Source organism: Camelina sativa, chromosome 19, assembly GCF_030686135.1.
Source record: "Camelina sativa cultivar CO46 ecotype springtype chromosome 19, ASM3068613v1".
Taxonomy (NCBI): domain Eukaryota; kingdom Viridiplantae; phylum Streptophyta; class Magnoliopsida; order Brassicales; family Brassicaceae; genus Camelina; species Camelina sativa.
Window position 1 is genome coordinate 11,900,099 of NC_141898.1, and position 25,617 is coordinate 11,925,715.

General features: G+C 33.9%; 4 protein-coding genes across 5 annotated transcripts; 2 read left to right on the plus strand and 2 right to left on the minus strand.

The window, feature by feature from the left end:
- Positions 1-614: 614 nt before the first annotated feature.
- On the minus strand, positions 615-17,614 carry LOC104766183 (early light-induced protein 1, chloroplastic). 2 transcript variants are annotated; one of them, XM_087502615.1, is made up of 4 exons: positions 17,573-17,614; positions 1,731-2,062; positions 1,534-1,623; positions 615-1,115 (listed from the first exon to the last, which is right to left on the minus strand). In XM_087502615.1, exons 2-4 carry the CDS (start codon positions 1,875-1,877, stop codon positions 771-773), a joined length of 582 nt encoding a protein of 193 aa, XP_087358741.1. In that variant the 5' UTR covers positions 1,878-2,062; positions 17,573-17,614; the 3' UTR covers positions 615-770. The 2 variants fall into 2 exon arrangements, with proteins under 2 accessions (XP_087358741.1, XP_087358740.1); XM_087502614.1 differs by lacking the exon at positions 17,573-17,614 and having other exon boundaries at positions 1,731-2,235.
- A 1,562-nt stretch (positions 17,615-19,176) lies between these two features.
- LOC104767759 (peptidyl-prolyl cis-trans isomerase CYP19-1-like) lies at positions 19,177-20,233 on the minus strand. The gene has a single exon (XM_010491742.3). The coding sequence runs from the start codon at positions 20,168-20,170 to the stop codon at positions 19,376-19,378; it is 795 nt and encodes a 264-aa protein (XP_010490044.2). The 5' UTR covers positions 20,171-20,233; the 3' UTR covers positions 19,177-19,375.
- A 1,884-nt stretch (positions 20,234-22,117) lies between these two features.
- On the plus strand, positions 22,118-23,690 carry LOC104787843 (transmembrane emp24 domain-containing protein p24beta3). The gene is made up of 4 exons (XM_010491743.3): positions 22,118-22,443; positions 22,697-22,883; positions 23,032-23,139; positions 23,352-23,690. The coding sequence occupies exons 1-4, from the start codon at positions 22,228-22,230 to the stop codon at positions 23,483-23,485; spliced, it is 645 nt and encodes a 214-aa protein (XP_010490045.3). The 5' UTR covers positions 22,118-22,227; the 3' UTR covers positions 23,486-23,690.
- A 78-nt stretch (positions 23,691-23,768) lies between these two features.
- On the plus strand, positions 23,769-25,538 carry LOC104787858 (stem-specific protein TSJT1). The gene is made up of 4 exons (XM_087502618.1): positions 23,769-24,251; positions 24,604-24,844; positions 24,926-25,046; positions 25,149-25,538. The coding sequence occupies exons 1-4, from the start codon at positions 24,052-24,054 to the stop codon at positions 25,331-25,333; spliced, it is 747 nt and encodes a 248-aa protein (XP_087358744.1). The 5' UTR covers positions 23,769-24,051; the 3' UTR covers positions 25,334-25,538.
- The last annotated feature ends 79 nt before the right edge of the window (positions 25,539-25,617 follow it).

Consider the following 25,617-nt stretch of genomic DNA (forward strand, 5'->3'; position numbering starts at 1 on the left):
TCTTCATGGTCAGATCATTATAAGGTTATTTTGGTTTATCTCTTGTACTAGAATACCCAAAAAGTTGTAACGTTGAGTCCATGATCACTTCTTCAATGGGAATAAGAGTTGGTAAATTTTATTGTCTTTCAAAATCGGGATTATGAGATTCATTCAGTTAAAAGATTCCTTGATAGACACACTAGCAAGTTGTTTGTTTAGTTTTCTTGTATTTCATTGATTTGTATTAATGCTTGAATGATGAACATATCACTTAATTAAAGAAATGGTAAGAATGACCAGATTTGTTCATATATTATTGTCCTTCCCCCCCTCCCCCCCTTTCCAGATCCTATATATTGAATCGCTCACGCTCACCCTCACACTCAAGTTGATTTCAAAAACATTTTCCCCACTTGTTTCGTCGGCAAATAATCAACGTTTTTCTTCAAGAATTGTAAATATATGTTTTTTTATTTAATTAATGTGCATTAAATACAATAATTGATGATAGTTGGCGAACTCGTGTAGTGTTATTTGTTAGGCTTGCAATTATGATAGCCGACCACATATCAAATTCTTTCTCTTTCACATTTTGTATGGTTATAAAATCTCTAAATTTTTGAACGTTTTGATTTTAGTGAACATCACTAATTTTAAAGTGCTTTAGAAGTTTAAAAATGTCACTAGTACATAATTTATAAGACACACCTAACACATATCACAAACTTTACAGGAATACATGGGCAAAATCGTAATAAAACATCCTCCCGAATACGTATTCAGTCCCCTTAGACGAGGGTTCCGCCCTTGACGAACTCGGTGAAGGCCAATGCGACCAAACCGAGCATAGCGAACCGTCCGTTCCAAAGCTCAGCGTCTGACGTCATGATACCTTTGGACTTTGACTCGACGGTTATGCCCTTGAAAAGTGGCACAAGCGACGCAAGTGTCAAGATCGCTGTAGTACCGAGGAACCACGAGACTCCACCGTCGGAGATCTGAGACAAAACGTTTTCACCTTTAGATAGCTCGACGGCCAAAGCCGCCACGAATCCAACCATCGCTAAACGTCCGTTGATCCTCTCTGGTGCTGGACCGCTGAACGCTAGCAAGTCGGAAAACTTGGTGCTCACCTATATTCACCACACCAATATTATTAGTATCAGTAGACATATATTCTAATAAAGGTTGTTTAATATGTATGTAATAAAGAGGATCCTATTGTCTATGCATTGCTCTTTTGTATAATTAACATGTGAACAACTTATTACTAGAACTTTTTCTGTTTTAAATATTAAATATGTGAATCACATTTTATAAATTTATGGCTATTAATTAATTAGCTAGCTAGAGGTAAATGAAACGGCTCTAGATAAATATATACATATTGTTGCAAAAAATCTTCTAATATGTGAATTAAGGGCAACATATCTAAACTTTTGAAACGAAAAAAAAAGTAATAAGTAGTTTCGAAAATTGATAAACATAGGAGGAGATAATATCTAGGATACTTAGTAATTCAGAAAAAAAAGGAAAAAAAAAAATTGATACCTTAGGTTTCATAGGAGGAGGAGGCGATGGTGACTTGGGCAACGCCGAGGTAGCGGGTGTAGCTGTAGAGTCTTCCTTCTTGGGCTCTCCCTGCAAAATTCAAACATCCAGACGGTCAGGAGTTTATAGATATATGGTGAATGTGCGTTGGGTTAGGAAAGGGGGTGGAGAGTGGAGTATATAAGTTTATAACGTACCTCAGCCATGCACCTTACTCCCACCGGATAATTCCTCTTGAGGTTAGGGAAGCTACCGGCGGAGAAAAGCTTGTTGGAGTTGATCTTGCGAGTGGTGGTCAATCCACCGGCAAAGACTGACTGCATGTTGAACGACGCTGTTGCCATTTCTATAACTTGTGTGTGAAAGAAGAAGAAACTTGTAGTAGCTTAAAGTGGTTATCACTTGTTTATCGAACTTTTAAAGTAGATCTTGAGTAGAAGAAGCTTGATATGAGTAATGAAGGATCATACGTATGTATTTATAGGACCGGGGTGATCAGAAATGATAGGTCATTAGGTCGAGTTCTTTCCTGAACTTTCTTTTTGTTATTTACTTATTTAGCCTTTTCAATATTTGACAAGTTAATAATATAATTTGTTCGCACTTAATAAATAACCAACGGTCAAAAACATAACACATGAACGATATTAGTATATATTTGGAAGGTCCAACGTGTAAGTTTTTTCTTTTGTCTCTCATCTCAACTGTGTTTTATTCATCAACGTGTAAGTTAAGAGACCAAAATTCGAATTTTTCTATTTCGACTTTAATTGTGGTGGCTATTATAAGTTAATGTTTTAAATAGCAATAATATCTGATTATTTGACAACTTTCAATTTATTTCATGATCCTCTAGCTATTAATAAGAAAAATAAAAACACACGGAAAACGATCTTAAGTTAGTTTTAATTTTTCGATTAAATATTGTACTCTAACATAGTCATATCATATTTAATATCAATATCAAAAATTAGTGAAGTGTTTGGAACTATTTTTCGATGTTTTTCTTGTTCTTAATTCTTATACGAATCGTTGCACAAAAAAAAAAAAAAAAAAAAATTCTTATACGAATAGTGCACCTCGATATCAAAATGATTCTATGTAAAACTATTATGCATGCTTTGTTCATTACTCATAGACATGCTAATTATCTTATTTGGATCCTCCTCACAATTCCAAGATTTTTGGACACCGAACTTATTTGTTAAACTGAATCGTGCATTTGCCCGGTCCAAAACGAAACACGTAGGCTGAAAAAGTGGAAACGCAGAAGCTGCGATATTTAAAGGAACCACGTTGCTTACATTGTCCCCACGCATAAAATCAATTTAACTATTGAAGGAAAAGAATAAAGTAACTCGTCGACGTGGTCTCCTCCTTCGTCACCAGCTTCTTCTCACTTTTTTGGCCAACTGGGTGGGATTGGTTAAAAATTAAAACACGTAAAATAAGATTCTCTCCATTAACCCAAAGAAACAAACATGTGGCTCAAAACAAAACTCAACATTGCTTTCGTTTCTAGAAGAGATTTTTTTTCATTCATTACACATCTGTTTTGCTTTTGGAACTTAGCTGAGTTGGGATTCAAATAGGCCCATACTTGCCTCCCTCCGAGTCCGTGACTGTTCTCTCTCTCTCTCTCTTTGTCCCTTTCTATGTATTGTGGCCGATCGTAGCTCCGTTAGTATTTCTTTTTTCTTATAAATTTCAATAACTTTAAAATTCATACCTCTTTTATATATAGGAAAAAATAAAAAGTAATTGACATTTTGATCGTTGTAATTTCTTTGATTGTGTTTTCTTCTTTCAGTGGTAAGATAAAGAAAGGATTTATGAATCTTTAGACATTTTTCCGAGAAAATAAAAATTATTTCTTAGAATTTATAAGTACTTTGGCATTGTTGACTTGACTCAATATAGAGAAGAAAATAATTTGTAAAAAGTAAAGACTGATATATTAGCATCATTTTTTCGTGTATTGTTTGTGATTTAGGTGGTGTTATCATCAAATTAACCACTCCAAAACGAATTGAAACCGTAATGTCTTGTGTTATAACAAATCCAACCGAACCGAACCAAACCAAAATCAAATTTTAAGTAAAGTCAATAGATATATTATTCTGACCATTTTTTATAATTTCTTTATAAATTAGACTTAATCATTAATATCTATGAAAAACAATTAAAGGCAATATTACCTTAAAATTTAAATTTGATTCTTCTTTCATCTTTGCTTGCTTTTATTTTTAATTTTTTTGAATCATCATATAATACATGAAATCATTAAAAATCTAAAATTTTCTGCATATATTGTGACTCAAATTTTAAAAAACGGACATATATTACTCTATAAATATAAATTGTGTGTTCACCAACCACTTCGGCTAAAATGTTTAGATAATAATTCAGAATCTTATTATTATAAAATCAAAATAAATCTAAATCCGAATGAGCCACAAGTTTCACTTAATAAGAATCCAAATTTAAAATTTATGTATGATTAGTTTGGTTTGTAAAGTTGATTTTGTTTTAATTCTACCCAATATAGTAGAATTTTAAATTGATATATCTAAACTTAATAGAATTCTAAAATTATGGATATTTAAACATACTTTAAGTTTAAAATAATACAGACGGGTTATATTGCATGACAGTTTGTATGATGGGACGGGTTTGAATCGATACTACTATAAATGGCGTATTCACCAAGCCACTTCGGCTAAAATATTTAGATAATAATTTAAAGTCTTATTATTATAAAATCAAAATAAATCTAAGTCTGAATGAGCCAGAAGCTTCACTTAATAAGAATCCAAATTTAAAATTTATATATGATTAGTTTGGTTTGTAAAGTTGATTTTGTTTTAATTCTACCCTATATAGTAGAATTTTAAATTGATATACCTAAACTTAATAGAATAACTAAAATTATGAATATTTAAACATATTAAAAGTTTAAAATAACACACATGGGTTATATTGCATGATGGTTTGTATGATGAGACGGATTTGAATTGATATTACTATAAATTAAAGTATCATTAATCTAATACTTAAACATCAGCTAAATCTTTATACTATTTTTAACAATACCAATACAAGATATGTCGAATAAACTGATTTAACTAGGATTAGTTTATGCAATCTTAAAAATTATTAAATAAACTCCAATAAAATAAGTAAATTTCAAACTTAAATTTAAATTTGAAAATAAAGAAATATAAATTAAACACATTTAGTTTGGAAATACAACTAAGAAACAGGTTATATAATTTTAAAAAAATATAAATCATGGTAACAAACAATTTCTTATCACAAATAAGAATTATTTCAAATTTTTAAAATTAGATAAATGAAAATTTAAATCAAAATACAATATATAAAAATTTTAAATTTTTAAAATTAGATAAATAAAAATTTAAATCAAAATATAATATATAAAAATTTGTTCCGCGGTGTACCGCGGGTTATGATCTAGTAAATGTAATACTTCTGTAGTATTTTTTATCTTAGACTCTTTAAAGTTTAAAATAATAAAGGCGAAGTTTAAAATAATAAAGACGAAAAGCCGTTGACCATTTCTCAAAATGTCATTTTAATGTCCGGATTAGTAAGCTAAAACGCAATAAAAATAAAATCTCTTCTCTCTCTTCAGGAGAATGATCTCCATTTCTTTTGTAGGATGCTTGATTTCACGTTCATATGTTTGCTGTATCCATCGCATGCCTGAGAATTATGTCTTGGTGTCTTACTATGTAGTGCGTAGCATAACGAGGATGTTGTTTCTCAATGGTAATGTTAATGCCCTTTGTCCTTTTCAACAGGCTAGCTAGCTTAGGCTATACACATACATTTCAGGAAGTCTTTCATATCCTCGTCTGTTTTAATGCTAGTGTGTGGTAGTTTCTCTGTTTCTTGTATATGTTTTAAACGGTCAATATTATTTATGAAAGTATGAGCCACTGATGTATTCTTTTGTTACGCCTTCTTCTTCATTCTTATTCACAAGTCACATCCCATTGTACCTTTATCCCTTCCTTAAAACAACGAGCAAGTCTAAGACCTTTTGAGTACTGTTTGCGGCTTACTAGTATAGGTGTCATTGGTGAAGGTAAACCATCCAGAATATTTTTTTGAAAGCGAGCTTAGTTTCTAAATATGGTAGAGAAATTAATTTATATTCCTTTTGCTACGGTTATTGGCATATTTTTTCCAGTGTATTATTCCAGGTGAATGATACAGAGGTCATTAGCTTCCTTCATTCAGCTGTAATTATTCATCTGTGCCTCCGCACCATGGCGATGGCCGGGAGTGAGCCGTCAATAACTGTAAGCCTTTTAACTTACCATATCATTTTCATATTCATACTGTATTTTCCTTATATCTCTCGAAAATCTTAAAACTCATATTAGTTGTACATTTGTTTGTGGTTTTTTTATTGCTCGACTTCTTGGCATATCGTAATCTATTATAAATCCTATAAAGAAGAAAGGAGTCTACACTGTATCTCTTAAGTCTTAACTATATGAGTGATGATTTAGCCAAAATTTTGATTGACGAATCTGTCACCCTCATGTAATTTATTTATATTTCCTATTCTAGTATTGCAAGTTTCATAGAACCAGTTCTGTACCAGGTAAATGGTGGAACGCTGCAACACCTTGTTTACAAATTATCGCGTTGTGTTATTGACAGGTTGCCACATGTACTTACGCGAAGACAAATAGTTCAAATCATATCATTCGTAATTCAAAACAAATGATATGATTCGTATAACAGACAGCCCAAAAGGTTCAGGTTAAGCTCAAAACAAACTGCCTTAGAGATAATTTTCATATTGTCTCATGTTCATGCTTGAGATTTGTCACGTATGTGTAGGGCTTGTGCTGCACTCGGAAGCTGTCTCACCAACTCGCTACGAGATGTAACCTTAAGCAGTTGTCTTTGTGTAAGTCATGCATTTTCATCTTTTTGACTTTGGCTTTGAACTTGTTTGTGTACAGAGATGGCTTGGTAACTTTAGTTGGAAACTTGGATAAATTTGTTTAAAGGAGGATCCAGTGACACATCAAGGTGGAGGATTTGATCAACACGCTTTGAGCTGAATCCATCCCACCCCTTACGTGTGTTTTCTTTTTCTAATTTATTCATGTGCATTTGAATTTTGTTGCCTTAACCTAAATGATGGGTTTATAGGCTTTTTAATCTGTTTCAAAAAATTTCTATAATTTTATTTATTATTTAGCTTTTGAATTAATAAAAGAACTAGATCATCACCCGCGGTACACCGCGGAACAAAATTTTATATATTGTATTTTTATTTATATTGTCATTTTATCTAAGTTTTAAAATTCGAAATAATTCTTATTTGTGATAAGAAATTGTTTTATTATCATGATTTATATATATTTTTTTTAAAAATTATATAACTTGTTTCTTAGTTGTATTTAAAAATAAATGTGTTTAATTTATATTTATATACTTTTAAATTTAGATTAATTTTTGAAATTTACTGATTTTATTGGAGTTTATTTAATATTTTTTAAGATTGTATATACTAATCCTAATTAAATCAGTTTATTCGACATATCTTATATTGGCATTGCTAAAGTATTAGATTAATGATACTTTCATTTATAGTAATATCGATTCAAACCCGTTCCATCATACAAACCGTCATGCAATATAACCCGTCTGTGTTATTTTAAACTTTTAATATGTTTAAATATTTTTATTTTAGAAATTCTATTAAATTTAGATATATCAATTTTAAATTCTACTATATAGGGTATAATTAAACAAAATCAACTTTCCAAACAAAACTAATCATATATTAATTTTAAATTTGGATTTTTTATTAAGTGAAGGTTCTGGCTCATTCGAATTTAGATTTATTTTGATTTTATATATAATAAGACTCTGAATTGTTATCTAAACATTTTAGCTGAAGTGGCTTGGTGAACACACCATTTATATTAATAGAATAAGATATGTCTATTTTTTAAAATTTGAGTCACAATATATGCAGAAAAAATTAGACTTTTAATAATTTCATGAATTATATGATGATTCAAAAAATTAAAAACAAAAGCAAACAAAGATGAAAGAAGAATCAAATTTAATTTTTAAATAAATATTGCCTTTAATTGTTTTTTTTATAACCTTAAATAGAATCATGAGTTAAATACATTACTGAATATTTTGGGTAACAAATTAATGGCTTTAGCAATAAATGTGATGGCATGCCTGTAAATAAATCCAACTCCAGGATTTATTTCATAAAACTGCTGCAAAAATAATAGTATAGATAACCAGAATTGAAAAATGAAGGATCAGAAAAATTTAAGTTACCAAACCAAGTTTGAGGGTTTTTATCATTTGGAGTCATATATATGGTAACCCCAAAATAAATAAAACAGACGTAGCTAGAGTCTAGGGAGAAATAAAAAAGATCAAAAGTGGGGATCAAACCCCTGGAAATAGCAGCACAATCTCATCTGCTTTGTGTGGTTCTTCTGGAATGTATTGGATGAGACACCTCCAGGAATTGTCATCATTCTTCAACCAATAACGTATTCTTCTGATGACGGTATAGTTAGGCGGAATTGGGTTCATTTTCATTGTTGTGGAAACATTGTAACCAAGTTCAGTTGAAACCTGTCATAAAAAAAATCTGAAAAGAATGATGAGCAAGTATTAGAGAAATTATAATGATAATAAATTAACCAAACAATCAGACAAGATAAACAATCATTACCACTTTTCAAGGTACTTGTGCGTATTCTGGACATATGTATGTCCATCCCTAATGCCCTTCATATATTTTTTTGGGTACATGAAAATACCTCTGGTTGGCTTTGTTTCCATGGGGTAAGTAACTGGGATTGTAAAATTCTTCAACACATACAAGATTTCTGGCTCAGATAGCTTCCGGTTTCTCCCATAAGTTTGGATTCTCGCTGTAACAATGAGAATCACATATTAGATTCAAACAAAATCTAAATCAGACAATTAAGAAAAATATTGAATAAACTAGAATCTCAATCAAGAAAAATATTGCATAAACTAAAATTTCCATGGGGTAAGTAACTGGGATTGTAAAATTCTTCAACACATACAAGATTTCTGGCTCAGATAGCTTCCGGTTTCTCCCATAAGTTTGGATTCTCGCTGTAACAATGAGAATCACATATTAGATTCAAACAAAATCTAAATCAGACAATCAAGAAAAATATTGAATAAACTATAATTTAACACTAAAAACATGGTCTAAGTTTTAAATATATATATATATATATTAATTATATTATATTATAAATGTAAATAATAAATACACCAAATTGTAATCGATAACTTGAATTTATAATTTGACACCAAAAATTGAATAACTTCTTGATTTTAAAAACTTTAAAATTTTTGTGTGTGTTTTTTTTTGAAAACTCTTATTTTCTATGTCCTAATAATTGTAAATCTTAAAATTAATTGTTATTTCATTAAATATATGATAGCTTTATTTTTCTCCTATATATAGTCTTTTACAAATATTTACACAATTATTAATATAATCTCTATTCATATTTTACTTTGATATTTTTTTTTGTTGAAATTTTTCATTTCGTTTTTTGGTTTATATTTTAGTTTAAATTAATGTAACTTATTGATTTTCATATTAAAAAAATATTACAAAAATGAGTTAATTAATTGATGCACTAACTTTAGATTTCATGTTCCTTTGATGATGTGGATTAGTTTTTTAAAAATGAATATTAGAGATTATGAGATGGAGGAAGAAGAAAAGAGAAAAACTAACTTAATATATATAATACTAGTTTTATATTTATGTAATCTCTATTCATATTTTACTTTGATATTTTTTTTTGTTGTATTTTTTTGTTCATTTCGTTTTTTGGTTTATATTGTATTGTAAATTAATGTAAATTATTGATTTTAATTATAATAAAATATTACAAAAATGAGTAAATTAAGTAATGCATTAACTTTAGATTTTATGTTCTTTTGATGATGTGGATTAATTTTTTACAAATGAAAATAAAAAATGATGAGATGGAGGAAGGAGAAGAGAGAAAAATAGCATCATTTTAAGTTTTTCTTCCACAACTAGCACATGTTTTCAAATGTTCCAAAACTAGCACAAATTTATATATCTTCAATTTTGAAAAGCACCTAAATTATTAATAAAATTAAAGTTTATTTCATTTCTTTTGAGTCTCCACAAACTCATATCTCAATCTGAACACCATCTCTCTCTCACGATTCTTGATATGTTTATATTTTGTCTCTCCTTAGCATATATATTTTGTCTCTCTCTCTCACGATCTTTGATATGTCTATATTGTTTTGCATCATTTTCTAGTTTTTTCTTCACACTTTGCATGTCTAGGTAGTTTTTGCATCATCCTTGCATACATTGTGCATTTCGGAGTATTTCAGGTATCTAGGAGACGTCGGGAACACACCAGTCGAGCCACTCACTCGAGCCACTCTCGAGTCACCACTCGAGCCACCACTCGAGCCACCAGTCGAGCCATCACTCGAGCCAGCGGTCGAGGGATTCAGCTTTTGACGTCTTCATCAAAGTTGTATAGAATTGAGTCATATTTCCAATGCCGTTTATTTCAAGCCAATCGGAGGTGTGGTTCAAGAGTTATCATCGTTTTAGTGGATGCGTATACACCCAGCTCGAGCCAACCTCCCCACACCTCCGTCGAGCCACTTTCACTCACACCGCTCGAGACACTCCTACTCACACCATTCAAGCCACTTTCATATACCAATCAAGCCACTTTCATATACCAATCAAGCCACTGGACGCACACCGACTCGATCACACATGTCAGGAAGACGCTCCGTCTTACACGCTTCAGGAGATTCCCAAACCGACTATCTAATGATGCTTGATTCAATGTTTTCTGAGTTTGCATCGTTGATGATGATTTCTAGATCCGAGTAGTGTTAGAGTTCTTGAGGATGGGATAGATTAGATGGAGGATCTTAGTATGTAGGGTGTTTAAGCTTAGATTCATATGATTCCCTTCTGGACTAGAGTTAGAAATACTAGTTTCTCTCTGATCAATTGGAACTAGGTCTTAGACATTTCCACACCCAAAAGTTGTTTGATGAAATGTCTGACTAACTAGTACCAGAGACTTACATTCCTAGCCTAAGAGATTAGTTGTCTAGAATGTTTGTTGACGTGAATGAACTTGTTTGTTATGCCATGCTTGATCATGTTTCTCTAGCGAGAGCTAGGTTTGGAAGTGGTTGAATCTGAGTAGCTTCTGTCAAGAGATTGGATTAGCTAAGTCGTGATGTTCATTGTTTAGGGATAGTTTGCTTGTGGCATGTTAAACACTCTGTACACTAGGATACTCCATTGACATCAATTACTCCCATCCTTAGGACTTCTATCTTTCTGATTTTTATTACATCTTGAAACCGTTTCTGATCTTGCTATCTAATTCTTGCTTAGACTTGTTTTCTGTTTTCATTCATTTTTGCTACTTGTCATACATTCTCGTTTCTAGTCCTGTAGCTCATTTTCGTTTTGCATTCTGATCATTCTAGGATTGTTAGATAAAAACACTCTCTTTGAATTGGTTTGACTTGTGAAATCTTGATTGCATCTTGAGTGACTAGCATCATCCCATTTGGATTGACACCTTAAGTACTACAACTACATAAGGTTAATTGAATCTGCTAGGATAGACACACAAAAATCCTAGTATCAATCCTCTCTCTCTCTTTCTCACGATCCTCTCTCTCTTTCTCTCTCTCTGAAACATGCCTATTTAGTGGTGTAAATGTATGAATGAATGATGCAGAATCAAACAAACATAAGCAGTGATGATCAGGTGCAAGAGGTTTCAATACTCTTATGCAGTTGTAGTATAAGAGATGTCAATCCATAAAGTGTGTGATGTGTATGCAATCAGAATGTGAATAGTGATTCAAGTTAAGCCAATTATGATGATGATTGATTTCTAACAACCTTAAGACAATAAAGTAAAATGCAAAATGTAAAATGCTTAGAACAGAAATGAAATGCAAGGTAAACAAATGGAAACAGTGAAGAATGTAAGATAAACAAGAGCAGTAACTTAAACAAAAGCAATAATCAAAGCAGTAAAGAAACAAGATTAAAAGCTAAAATGAAACAGAAAGTAAATGAACCAACCCGAAGGTGCTCGATCAAGCACTCGACCATGTGTATGGTCGAGTGGCTAGATCGAGTGGGCAAACACGAAGAACAGAAGCAATTTAAACAACTTAAAACAGAAACAAATGCAATGAAATAGGACAATATGCAGTAATAAACAATCAAATGACAAACAAGGCTTCCAGAGATGGATTCATGGGCTGGTGTTCAAGTTGTGGCTACCTAAACTGGTTAACAAACCTCAATCAAACATGAGGTATCTCTAGACAATGATCTTAATGACTCACTAATCCACTCTCATGACAGATGTGATCAAGTTTAAGTAACATCCTAACCCAACTCTCATTGGTGAAACCATACTAAACATGCATTAAGGACCAGACCATTACTTGTCAAAAATCACCTTACACAACCAATCTCTTGGGATAAGCATGATAATCTCTAGCATTAGCTTTATCTAACAACCTAAACATTGGTATGATGCAAGGAAGCTTAAGATCTGTTCTTACCCTCTCAAATATAAAAACAGCTTAGAGCACATCTAACCCAGAAGAGATATGTAAACAATCAAGCTTAACCAATCTAAACAACCACAGCCTTAAACCAGCCTAATCCATCTCCAGAATCCTAACTCACTACTCAAATGAACAAAACATGATGATGATGAACATAAACCCAGAAAATGATGAAACTAGCATGATAAGATAGATGAGATGATGAACAACAACTTAATATAAAGAAGCAAAATCAGATTCTCAATACCCAGAAAGTTATGAGACTTACAAAATATTAAAATCTGAGAAAAACAGTAAATAAAAGTGGCAAATGATATTAAAAAGCTAAAAGCCCTTAAGGGATAAGAACTAAGGTTTTTTTGTGGCTACAGATACTTTTTTGCCTAAAAAGAGTCACTTTGCGGCGATGGGGTACAAGGGGTATATATAGTGAGGGAAGGAAGCCCTGATTTGGCTAGCTAACAAAATAGAAAGTCGGCTCGATGTACCGGACCACAAGCGTTTGAGTGGCCATGGTCCAGTGGTCCATCCTTCTGCTCCCCACCGGTTAAGTCCCTGAGTAGCACACGGTCGAGTGCACGAGTAGTGGTGGTCGAGTGCTTCATGCTTTGTTGGTCTTCTCCTTGATTCAACTCCTATCTGCTTCAATGGTTGCACTCCTCTCATCCCAGATGCTATTTCCATGCTTCTTGAGTCCAATTCACCTGTTTAAACAAAAAACAATGCAAATGCAATGCAAATCCTACTCTAATGCACAAACAGCCCTTAAACTATATGAAAGTAACAAAACAAGCTAATAAAACATGTAAAATATGTGAATAAACAGTGGTTAAACAAGGTAAAATATATACATATCACTCTCTCTCTCACGATCTTCTCTCTCTCTCTCACGATCAACTCTCTCTCTCTCTCTCTCTCTTGATCATTGTTCCTTGTTCCCTTGAATTTCTTCCTCCTCCTTTGAATCTTGTTCCTTTTTGTCCGTTACTTCACCATCTTTACTTGATTCACCGACTGTTTTACTCGATTAACACGTTGAACTCACTTATGTTTTTTTCTGATTTCTCTTCTCTAGGTTCTCTAATTTCAGGAAGGATTATATGAAATTCAGGAAATGTTGTATGAAATTCGAGAAGGATTCTATGAAATTCAGGAAAGATTGTATGAAATTTGGAAAGAATTCTATGAAATTCAGGAAGGATTTTCTTGAACTTCATGATGACTTTCATAAAAAAAGTTTAGATTTCCAAACATCAGAATGTTCACAAAAATGAAATCATTACCCCTCACTAATGGAGCAAACTATAATATCCAATACATTGAAGCAAACACACAAAAATAGAGATTTAGAAACACAATTATTCAAATATAGGAAAGTTATAATAATATTCAAGAAGGACACTTTGGAATTCAGGATGTTTTTCATAAAAATAATGGTTGAAATATTATATGAAGATTACATTTTAAAGTGATGATGCAAAAATCTCATAATGATTGAAAACAATTAAGTGCATAAAATTCATCACATTAAGGCACTACATGAATAGAAGATTCAAAAATTCATTTCTTTGAATTTAGGAAGAACTTCATAATGTTTAGGAAACATTACATAATGTTTAGGAATGCGTTCTTGAATTTTAGGAAGCTATTCCTAAATATACACAAATCTCAAAATGGGGATAACTAGAACCAGAAGATCCTCCACCATCACCACCATACTTTGTCTCATCAACAATACTAAGCCATTCTGTAACTGATGAACTACAAACCAAAGAAGCTGAAGACATCAAAATCTTTGCTTAAGTCTAAACACATACAGATTGGAACTGAGCTGCTTAAAACTCACCTTAATCACCGATTCCATACCATCAAAGATAAAAGCCAAACCAACTACCACTCTTCTGCACGACGGTGGGATCAGGAGATACGACGGAATCAGCACCAACAACGGCGGCGTCGACAATTGTGATATGCTCAAATTTACCATAGAGCTACTCTCTCAAATTAAGAGATCAATTGTAGTACTTAGGGATCGAATCCACAGAGACTCTAGATTCACACAATAAATTTAATAATCTTTTAATTATGCTAAACCAAAATATTAAATTAAAAGCAATGCAAAAACAGAATTAAAAAGTGTTGTGAATTGAGGAATTAAAAACGCTAGGCCTAGATAAATTCTCAGGAAATCATGGAAAATCAGATCAATTAATTAAACAAACAAGATTCAACAATTAAGCACCGTTCATGAACTCTAAACACAATTGTAAAATAAATCAGTTCTCACTGCAAATATTATCTAAGTTTTAAAACCCAAAAATCCAAATCTCTTTGCAAAATTCAAGTTAAAAACCAGCAATAAAATCAAGTTTTGATAAGTTCACAAAATCCCTAAATCAAATCTCTTTGTAAATAGGTATTTTGCTCACCAAAGGTTTTTGTCAGGAAAATCAATGATATTCTCATATCAATCAATAATCTTAAGATCTAAATCCAGATGACTAATCAAAGATCTAGCATTAAGAACAACCTATGGTGAAGAACAAGAAAGATAATAAATCCAAACAATTAATTAATCTAACAATCCATGAAATCCCTAATGAGAAACCCTAAACCTAACAAGCAGATCTGCTCAAACATAATTGCAAGAACACAAATCATGAATAAAATAGATAGCATTAAGAGATTAAAGGAAGAAGAAAAGGAGTTCTGAATCTTCTCTGGAAGGAGTCTTGATTCTTCTCTCCAAAAACTCTATAAATCTCTCAGGATTTTCTCTCTCAAAAGTTGCAGGAAAATAAAGCTTAGGTCTAAAAAATGACCATAAAATCCTATATATATTCCTAAAACACGTACAGGGACTAATGATGCAAATATGAAAACTTTGGGGCAGTTTTGTAAATCTTCAAAATTTGTGAGAAGACTTCCGATTCTTCTGCTGGATGATGCATCGATCGACACCATCACTTGCATCGACCGATGCAAGTCTCTGAACTTGTCTCCTAACTTCACAGCTTAGCCTCAATGCTTGAATGTGCTCCAAATCCTCTTATTTAGCTTCATTATGCTCCCATCCATGCTAAATCCTATAAAGACTCAAAAGACTCTAAAAATACCAAAAAGACTCTATAAATAAAACTTATATCATGGCTAAAAACACCTAAAAACCATGATATATCAAATTGTATAAAGAAACTGCTCAGGTGAGCATCGCTCTGATGTCTACCGACGAATCCAAGCCATAGAAAGGAGGAATCATATCTCGGTATGTGCGATACATCAGCAACGAGAACAAAGGGAAGACGAGAGAGATTGAAAATATTGATATTTTAAAGTTTTCTTAAAATTAAAAGTATTTAATTATATTAAATTTGTGCTAAATGTGGAATAATTGAGAATAGGTGCTAACTTTGGAAGAAAAACATAGATTAGTACTATTGAGGGGCATTTCTCTAAAAATAACAAGAATGTGTAATTTTCGGAAAAATAGAGACTTAGTTACAAAATAGTAGTATTTTTCATGTCAAAACTTGACAATTTTTTGAAAAAGATACTAGCTCAGTTCGCCCTAGCCACTTCTCTCTGGCACGATCCCCGAGGCTTCCCCTTCCGGCGGCGTTGACTCTGTTCGGCGTCGCTGGGAAAACGCTCCCTCTTCCCTATTTTCTTCTCTATCATCTCCTCTTGTTCTACGTCTGTTTATACGGTGAACGCACCGGAGGTTCATCAGGGCTCTGCGTAGCTACTCCGGCCATGCTTCACCTTCAACCCCTCCCTCTCCCTTTGTCTCTTCCAGTGGTTGCTCCTAGTGAGGTGATTCTCGCGAGCTTCCAACCCTTCAAAGCCAGATCTGAGATGTCAAACAGCCCTTGTAACCTTGTCCCTCGTCTCTGCCACTGGCTCCCTTAAAAGTAAACCCCATCACCTCTCTGCTCCTCAGATCCATATCCCCTCACTAAGTCTTTTGCTTGGTCGCAGTTGGACAGGAACTCTGATTTGACGTCGGAGCTGTGCGAGATTTTGACAAGGCCTCGAGAACCAACCTCTGCTCTTCATAAACCCAGGTCTGCTCCAAATTTTCTTTGCTTTCCCGTAGCTTTCCTTTGTGTCGATTTATGGAATCAATTGTCCGAAGACTGCAATTGGAACATATTCAGCCATTGGTGCTCTGTTGTTGTAAAGTTCATTTGTGAAACCTGTCATTAGGATTATTTAGGATCTCGATTCAACTTTTGATGAGGATCGGCATTATGACCTCGTCTCTATGGAGCGTTGGTTATCGGTGCCTCTCGAAACTGCCCTATTTGTTTCAGCTGTTCATTGATCTAATTCAAGTGTTAAACTGCAATTTGTGCTCTGAAACCAAAAGCTTTAGAAAGATCATCATTATGGCCTTCTCTCCAAGGAGAGGAGGTTACCGAAACCTTTCCACTCTGCTTCCCATACCTTTCCTGTGCCATGAACTCTGCCAAGTACAAAACACCACTTTCAGGAAGGTCCTTTCCACGTGGCAAAGGCTGAAGAGTATCAGCATTATGACCATTTTTCCATGGAATGTGGTTACCGAAATATCCCCAAGCAAACCATGTCAAAACTTAATCCCCCAATCACCCTCTTCCTTGCCTTTGAGCAGATCAAACCATCTTGCTTCTCTGCTATAGAAAATCCCTCAACGTCCCAATGTCAGCTTGATAAGGACCATTTATCACATCTCTGCTACATCTGCGAATGTGATGTTGACTCAACTTGAGCTAGCTTGTGGTTTGATGCTTTTTTGCTCACACCTCCAACTCCTCTTGGACATGATTGTCGATCTACCTATCTTCACTTTGTTGTTTATGTTGGTTATCAATCTTTGCTTTGGAAATCCTATTGTAAGCTCTGCTACTTTGGTTGCTTAAATGAAAGTAAGCTCTGTTTGTCAAAAAAAAAAAAAAAAACTTTCACAAATTTTTGTTCCAACCAAACAGTAGTCTGTTTAAGTCATCTCATCGAGAACAGCTAATTGAAACCAAGTTTGGGGGTTGCTGATCTTGCAAACTCTGATAATCCAAGTGTTGTAACTTGCTTTAGGTGAATAAAAAAAAGTAGATGTTGACTCACTAGAATTGTTGCTTACCTTTTAAAACAATTAGGATCCCATATGGCTCTTAAAATTATAGCAAAACAATTAAGAAAACACTTCACTAATTTTAATTGTCTAATTTGTGTTAAACTGGTCTGGTTTCACATTTTAATATTGGAATTATTAGATTGATAAGGTTATGTATCTCTTGATGATATCAGTAAATTAAGATTTTTTTCCATGTTAACGTTACAATTTGAGGTCTTACATTGCCGTGTGGACATAACTAACATGTGGTAGATTGATTCACACCAAAAAAAAAAACATGTGGTAGATTGATTAAGCTTGGTCCTAAATCAGTAAGTTGTTTAAACGTTTGAGATTTGATTTCTAGGCTTAAAAGAAGTAGTAGCCTTTTTGGAGGCCAGGTTGAATGTTGTATAGTCATGAATGGTTTACTAAAATATTGTTTAAGTAGTAGTAACTGCAACTTGCAAGCACTTTGTAAAGTTCATAACGGGTCGTAAAGGGGTAATTAGGCCCATATAATTCTAGCTTGACCCTAAATCTCTCTCATTTTTTTTGGTCAACACCCTAAATCTTTTATACTTGAATGTTTTTCATGTTTACCAAATCTCCCCCAAATTGTTTACACCACAAAAAAAAAAAAAAAAAAAAAAAAAATCTCCCCCAAATTGACATTCTTGAACGTTGAAGTCTCTGATCGCATATGAAGATAATTGCCAATCTCACCCTGATGAGATTTGGAAAGCTTCATTTTTATTTTATTTTCTTTCTATGGGTAAACATAAAGAAAGGAAATATGAATCTTAAGTACTTGGCATTGTTGACCCAAAAAAGAAAAATAAATATAATAATTTGTAAAATTAAGACTAAGAAATATTAGCATCATTTTTTCGAGTTTTGTTGTGATTTTAGGTGGTGTTATCATCTAATTGAAACATTATAACTGTTTGACACTGGCATATACATTCAACTTTTGAGCTTTGGAAAATTGAAGATTTGTTGTGATGTTACTTATGATATGTTGTTTTTTAAGTTTGGGATCTTGGTGGGCAAGATAGACTAGGGAATTCATGGGCAACATACTATCGTGGAACACATGCTGTGATTGTGGTTATCGATAGCACAGACAGAGCTCGAATCTCTTTCATGAAAGATGAGCTCGCCAGGATACTTGGTCACGAGAATCTTCAAAACTCGGTCATTCTTGTTTTTGCAAACAAACAGGATCTGAAAGATGCCATGACTTCTGGTAAGATCTCGGATGCACTTAACCTTCACAGTATCAAGAACCATGCATGATTGGCATATTCAAGCAAGTTGTGCAGTTACTGGAGAAGGGTTGTATGACGGGCTCGGTTGGATTGCCCAGAAAGTTACCGGTAAAGCCACGAGTCAAGGCAAATGAGAACTGAATCAGAGAGAGAGTATCCATTCTTCTTTGTTTCTTTTGTCTGCTTCAGTTGTTCTTTTAACACTGTATCCTCATGACTTTTATGTAACAAGCTTCAGTTATTTTGGTTGCTATCATTGAAACTGTGTCGAGAATTATTAAAATCTGAAAGAAAAGAATCTTGTTTTGTATCAGATTTTGGCACTGTATTCTTTGTAAATTAAGAGGCATGTTGATATCAATGGATTTCATTTATCTGCACAAATGAATCCTTTTTTACTAAATTACAGCAATCAAAAACTGTCTGTTAAATGTGCATAAGAGAATGTTCTACATTACATTTACTAGCTAAAGTGAGATTCTCTCATTTCTAAGGTCATTCTTCCGAGCTCATAAACCCTATATAAGCTTTGAAGGTACTACACATACCAAAGTCACTTTTCTCCACAATCACATGAACATATTCTAGTAGTAGCGAATAGTAGGTGCTTAGTTATCATTGTTCAATGGTGACAAATATGATAAAGTACACTTTAAAGGTAGCACAACACCAAACTCAAAATCCAAACGACATAAAAGAACAAAAAACAGACCAAAGTTAAACAAGAAAACAAGACAGGGCCTGCACCAATCATTATTAGACTTTCTAGTCATAGTAGTAGGAGGGATCAAATGGATCTCTGTGAAAGCTGACCGCAGTCTGCGATAACCACGGGCTTGGAAGGAATGTTGACAAAATTTCTGATCACCTCGTCTTCAATGCTCCTGATGACGTCGAATCCTGCAATAACTTGGCCGAACACGACGTGCACACCATCGAGAAGCGGGAACTTTTCCATGACAATCTGGAATTGAGATGCGTTGGTGTGTGGATCACCGACGGCCATGGAGAGGACACCAGGACGGTCGTGCCTCTTGATGTACTTCTCGTTCCTGAATACACCTCCGTAAATCGATTCGCCTGCCGCTGTGGACGAGCCAACGATATTTCCACCAGTCCACATGAAACGTGGTCTAATACCGTCGATGGTTGTTCCCTTGTAGTGGAGTGGCTTACCATAAGTCTTTCCTATGCCTCTCTCTCCGGTACAGAGTGCCCTGAAGTTCTCCGCCGTTACTGGCGTCGTGTCAGCGTAGAGCTCCATCACGATCCGACCAGCTGGTCTGCCGCCGACGGTGAATTCGAAGAAAACCTTAGGGTTAGAGTTAACCGGAGCCGCCATTTGCTGATGAGGGGAGACGACGTAGTGATAAGGAGAGATGTACTGTGTGCTATTTCCTACAGCAGTTGCTCTCAATGCCCCGACCGTCGCTGGACATGTGCAATTATACCCTAAAACCGTCTCAGTCAAGCAATCTAGATCATTTTCAATGATGGATAAACGACGATTTGTGTCAGCAACCAGTTTATCATGACTCTTCTCAAGTGCTTCAAGGCGTGCATCAACACTGCTTTGCGTCATCGGAGAAATCAACAAGGAAAAGAAGATGAAATGATTCGGAGATATTTAGGGCTGCAAAGGGAGGAACCCATAACGTATCATATTTAAAGAGAAGGATTAAGAGGCTGCATTGAATGTTTTTTAGTATTTATTATTTTGGTGAGAGAGAGCATATTAACTATTTTTTCCTTCGGTCCGAGCATTCAATGTTTTGTTTTCTTGTTTTTTTTCGTAGGGAGCATTAAATGTTTTGTTTGCTTGTTTTTTTGTAGAGAGCATTAATTGTTTTTTTTTTTTGCCAGAGAGCATTTGATGGACCTAAAGTTTTGGAGGTCTTTGTTGAACTGTTGGTTTTAAAGTCATAACTCATAAATGGTTTGATAAATTGTCTACTCAAATCGTTCAATAATTAGTATTATTGCTCATAACGGGCTGTAAATAAGGCCCATCAAATTCTAGCTTAGCCCTAAATCTCTTATATTTCACAAGTTTCTCATATTTACAAAATCTCCCTCAAATTGACATTCTGATTGTTGATGCCTTGATGGCATACGAAGCTAATTGCCAATCTCACCCTGATGAGATTTAGAAAGCTTCATTTTTTTATTTTCTTTCTATGGTAACATAAAGAAAGGAAATATGAATGTTTAGGCTTTTTCCCGAGAAAGAAAAAAATTATTATATCTATTCTATTAAAGCTGAAGTACTCACTAGATTCAAACTGGATTATGACTTTGTTTTCGTACGTTTTTCATTAAAAATGATTAAAGAATCACTTAATTTAATTAAATTAACCTATAGTTTTGATTTATCTAAATGATCATTATATCTTTGGGTCGATCACTTAAAACTAACCGGGTCGGGACACATATCCTCTCTAACCTGAAAATAGAAGAAAAAAAAATTGCGGATCTGTTTGTTCTCCAGATTAATAATTTTCGGATCATGTATATTATTTGATTCAAGAATAGTTAAACACACAACCAAACAAAAGTACAATCCCTATAAATAAAGAAATTGGTATCAGAGTATTTAATGGCTTCAGTAATATCAAATATTAACTATTACCATACTTAATCCCTATAATTATTACGAATATTAATAATAATGAAAAATCTTTAATACTTCTCAATTGTGACTTTGTTGCTTCCAAAATAATCAATAGATTAAATACGAAATTGTATATATATGTAAACTAATTTGATTTGCTTTTATATTGTGAGATATTTATGGAAACAACAAATCAACTTAATACAATTAAATAAAAACAAATCATTATTTAGTTTAGATTTTCAATATTTCTTTAACGAAATTATAGTAATTAATTATGATTAGTATAGATGGAAAGAATAAAAAACGCAGAAATTATATATATGTAACGTTGTAAACTAATTTATAGAAAAGGTGTATTGTATATTTCACATCGACTAAATATTTTGGAATATGGTTGATAATCACTATAAATATATGACTAATATGTTTTGAGTACAAATGAGCAGGAAACTTGATTTATCAAATATCCAAATTTAACAGTTTAATTTGGTTCTATATTTGAGCATATTTAAACTTTTAAAAGTAAACAAAATATATAATCTCGTGTTATAGCACAGGGTATCACCTAGTTATAATTTATAAAGGAAATATTTGGCATTGTTGACCCAAAAAATAAAATAATAATAATAATAATATTTTGTAAAATTAAGTCCTACTAATAAAGATTAGCATTATTTTTCATCATTTGATCGAAATCGTCATGTCTTGGATTATAGAATCTCTCAAGTCTATTTTAGGGGCCAGAAGAAAAAAAAATAACAAAATATTTTTTGTATAATGTAAACAATTATATTATTCTGCCAAAAAGAAGAAAAAAAATCATAAATTTAGACTAATCATTAATACTAATTAGTAAAGACTAAAAAACCGTTGACCAATCTCAAAACCGGTTAAAATGTCCGGTTTAGTCAGCTAAAAACGCAAATAAAATTCAATCTCATCTTCTCTTCTGTCTTCTTCTACTCGGCGAATTTTCTCGAGAAACCGAAACTGAAAATTTTCAATCGAAGTTCTGAAGAAAAAAGATGGAGAGAAGACAAGCGAAGATCCATGTCTTTGTACTGATCGGTCTGATACTATTGAGTTCGATCAATCAAATCTCATCTCTCTCTGTAACGGTGAACGACGAAGAATGTGTCCAAGAGTACGTTCTTTACGAAGGCGACACTGTTTCTGGAAACTTCGTCGTCGTTGATCATGATATCTTCTGGGGTTCAGATCATCCTGGTTTGGATTTCACGGTTAGAGATCTTTACTTGATTACCTTTTTTCCCCCAATTTCATAGCTTTCGATGTGTGTTCCTTCGATAAATCCGATGCTTAATTTTGAATTGATCTGATCTTGGAATTGATTTAGGGTTTGATTAGAATTGTGGGTTTGATTTGGATTGTTGAAAGTTTCGATCTTTGATTGGTTTGGGGGTTTGGAATTGTGTTGGGGGTATAGGGTAATGTGTTGGTTGATTCATTGGGATTGTGTGTTTTTGTATATAGGTGACGTCTCCAGCTGGGAACATTGTACAAACATTGAAGGGAACATCTGGAGATAAGTTTGAGTTTAAGGCACCAAGAAGTGGGATGTACAAATTTTGTTTCCACAACCCTTACTCTACTCCTGAAACTGTCTCCTTTTACATTCATGTTGGTCATATTCCCAATGAGCATGACCTAGCCAAAGACGGTTCGTTCCCATTTCCTGTTGTCATTGATGCAATGAGAAAAATGTGCTTTGTTGTGTGATGATTCTCTTCTTCTATATCTCGTGGCATTGAGTTTGTGTTGTTATGTGTGATGCCATGTTCCTTCTCTTTTTGTTGTATGGTTAACAGAACATTTGGACCCGGTAAATGTTAAGATAGCTGAGCTTAGAGAGGCTTTGGAATCTGTTGTTGCTGAGCAGAAGTATTTGAAAGCACGTGACACTCGTCACCGTCATAGTAAGTCTTCTCTGGTCATCTTATGCTCTCTGTTTCTGTTTTATCTCTCTTCAGTTTCAGCCTCGACCACTCAAGTAACTGGATCCGAAGCAGTATAACAATATAGTGAATTTGGAGCAGAAAATATGTTTCTCAAATAGATACGTTTCAATGTTGAAAGATGCAACCTTTACAATCTAACATTGCTCTGAATGATGGTTTTTGTTTTGCAGCAAATGAGAGCACGAGAAAGCGTGTGATATTCTACACAGTAGGAGAGTACATGTTCCTTGCAGCAGCAAGTGGACTTCAGGTTCTCTACATCCGCAAGCTCTTCAGCAAGTCGGTCGCATACAACAGAGTTTGAACATAACAAAAACCTCACCAAAGGTTTTATGTCCTTTTATATGCTTTTGAAACGGTGAACCAATTCAAAAAACGCAATCGTAAACAGTGTTAGTTTAATTATCAAGAGCTTATAATAGCCAAAGACCACCCCTTTTTTGTTCTTTTGGTATCTTACGACAATTTTCTTTGGCTTCAGTTTACTTATAAAGAACTTGTTAACTTGAGTTTCACTTCTTATTCATTGATCAATCATTAACTTGAGTTATTAGCATACACAACTTGTTACGAGATCATCATAGGCAAAGCCCAACCATTAAAGTGAAAGAGTGAAAAAAGAAAGTCACAATAATATACAAATATCTGCAAAACGTGGAGGAAAAGAAAAAATCGAATAATTCTATGATTCTCTGTCCAAGAAACGAAAAAGTCGTATTGTGAAGTGTTGTCATTTGTTTATAAAATAAGGTTGTCACAAGAAGTGGTTGGCCATTCAACGCATTCTAAAGTCATTTACTTTTACTATTGATTGATCTCGCTCTCGCTCTGTGTGTGTGTTAACTGTGTGTGATCGGGAAGAAACAAAAAATGTTGGCGATCTTCGACAAGAACGTGGCGAAAACTCCTGAGGCTCTACAGGGTCAACAGGGTCGATCTGTTTGTGCTCTTAAAGATGGGTTCTTGCCGAACCATTTCTCCTCTGTTTATCCTGGCGCTGTCACCATCAATCTCGGATCTTCTGGTTTCATCGCTTGCTCCCTCGAGAAACAGAACCCTCTCCTTCCCAGGTCCTTTCTAATTTCGTATATGGGTCATAATCATGTTTTGTTCTGTTTTCATTTTTTTTTTTTTTTTTTGACAAGTCCCAATGAGATGACTAGTGTGGCTTGTTTGGGAACAATCTGATCCTAAATATAAGAGATTTGTTTCATTGCCCTGCAAATATTATTTTAGGACATGTTTAAATTAATTGTTTGATTACCTGAATCTGAGAGATTGAGCCATTTGATATGTTCGTTTATCTGATGACAGTGTCTTAATGGTTTATATGTCTTGTCTTTATTAAATGTGGAAACTGGAAGGATGTGATTTATAAAGTTTTGAATCTTTTCTATTCAATTTTGTGTGTGTCGGTGATAGATTGTTTGCTGTGGTGGATGATATGTTCTGTATCTTCCAAGGACATATAGAGAACGTTCCATTTCTTAAGCAACAATATGGACTAACCAAAACAGCCACTGAGGTCACCATTGTGATTGAAGCCTACAGAACTCTCAGAGACCGTGGTCCGTATTCAGCCGACCAAGTTGTTAGAGATTTTCATGGGAAATTTGCTTTTATGCTCTTTGACTGCTCCACAAAAAATGTCTTCCTTGCTGGGGTGAGTTTGAAAAATTGCTTCTTTCCCATTTGACACTTTTTTCTGCATATTGTAATGCTGTGGTTATAATGCACGGTGCAGGATGCAGATGGGAGTGTTCCTCTTTTCTGGGGAACTGATGCTGAAGGCCATCTCGTTGTTGCTGATGATGTTGAGACTGTGAAGAAGGGTTGTGGTAAATCCTTTGCGCCATTCCCTAAAGGTATGTGCAGCAAACCATTTGGCTGGTTTTGAAGACATGTCACTCTTCTTTGATCTAGTGATTACATGATTGAGGATTTGATTGTGTGTATGCATAATGCAGGATGTTTCTTTACCTCATCTGGAGGCTTGAGGAGTTATGAGCATCCATTAAATGAGTTAAAGCCGGTACCAAGGGTTGACAGTTCAGGTGAGGTGTGCGGTGTAACTTTTAAAGTGGATTCCGAGGCCAAGAAAGAAGGCGTGCCTAGGGTTGGGAGTGTCCAGAATTGGTCTCAACAAATCTAAGGCTGATATGTTTATTAGCTGCAAGAGGATTGTTTGTTTTTTACTTGTTGGACTCCTGTGGCTCCTCTGCTCCACAGATTTGAGATTTGTTCACTTTACTCTTTTTCATGATATTCTCACTGAGCCATTCTAAGGACTAATGGTGCTCTTATTGCTCCGCATCTGTACTTGGTAATAACAAAGCTAAGAATAAAGCATTTATAAACGTCTGATGATTCCCAGTGCATAGATATGTTATATATACTCTGAAGTCTGAAAACAACATTAAGTTTCCTGCAACAAAG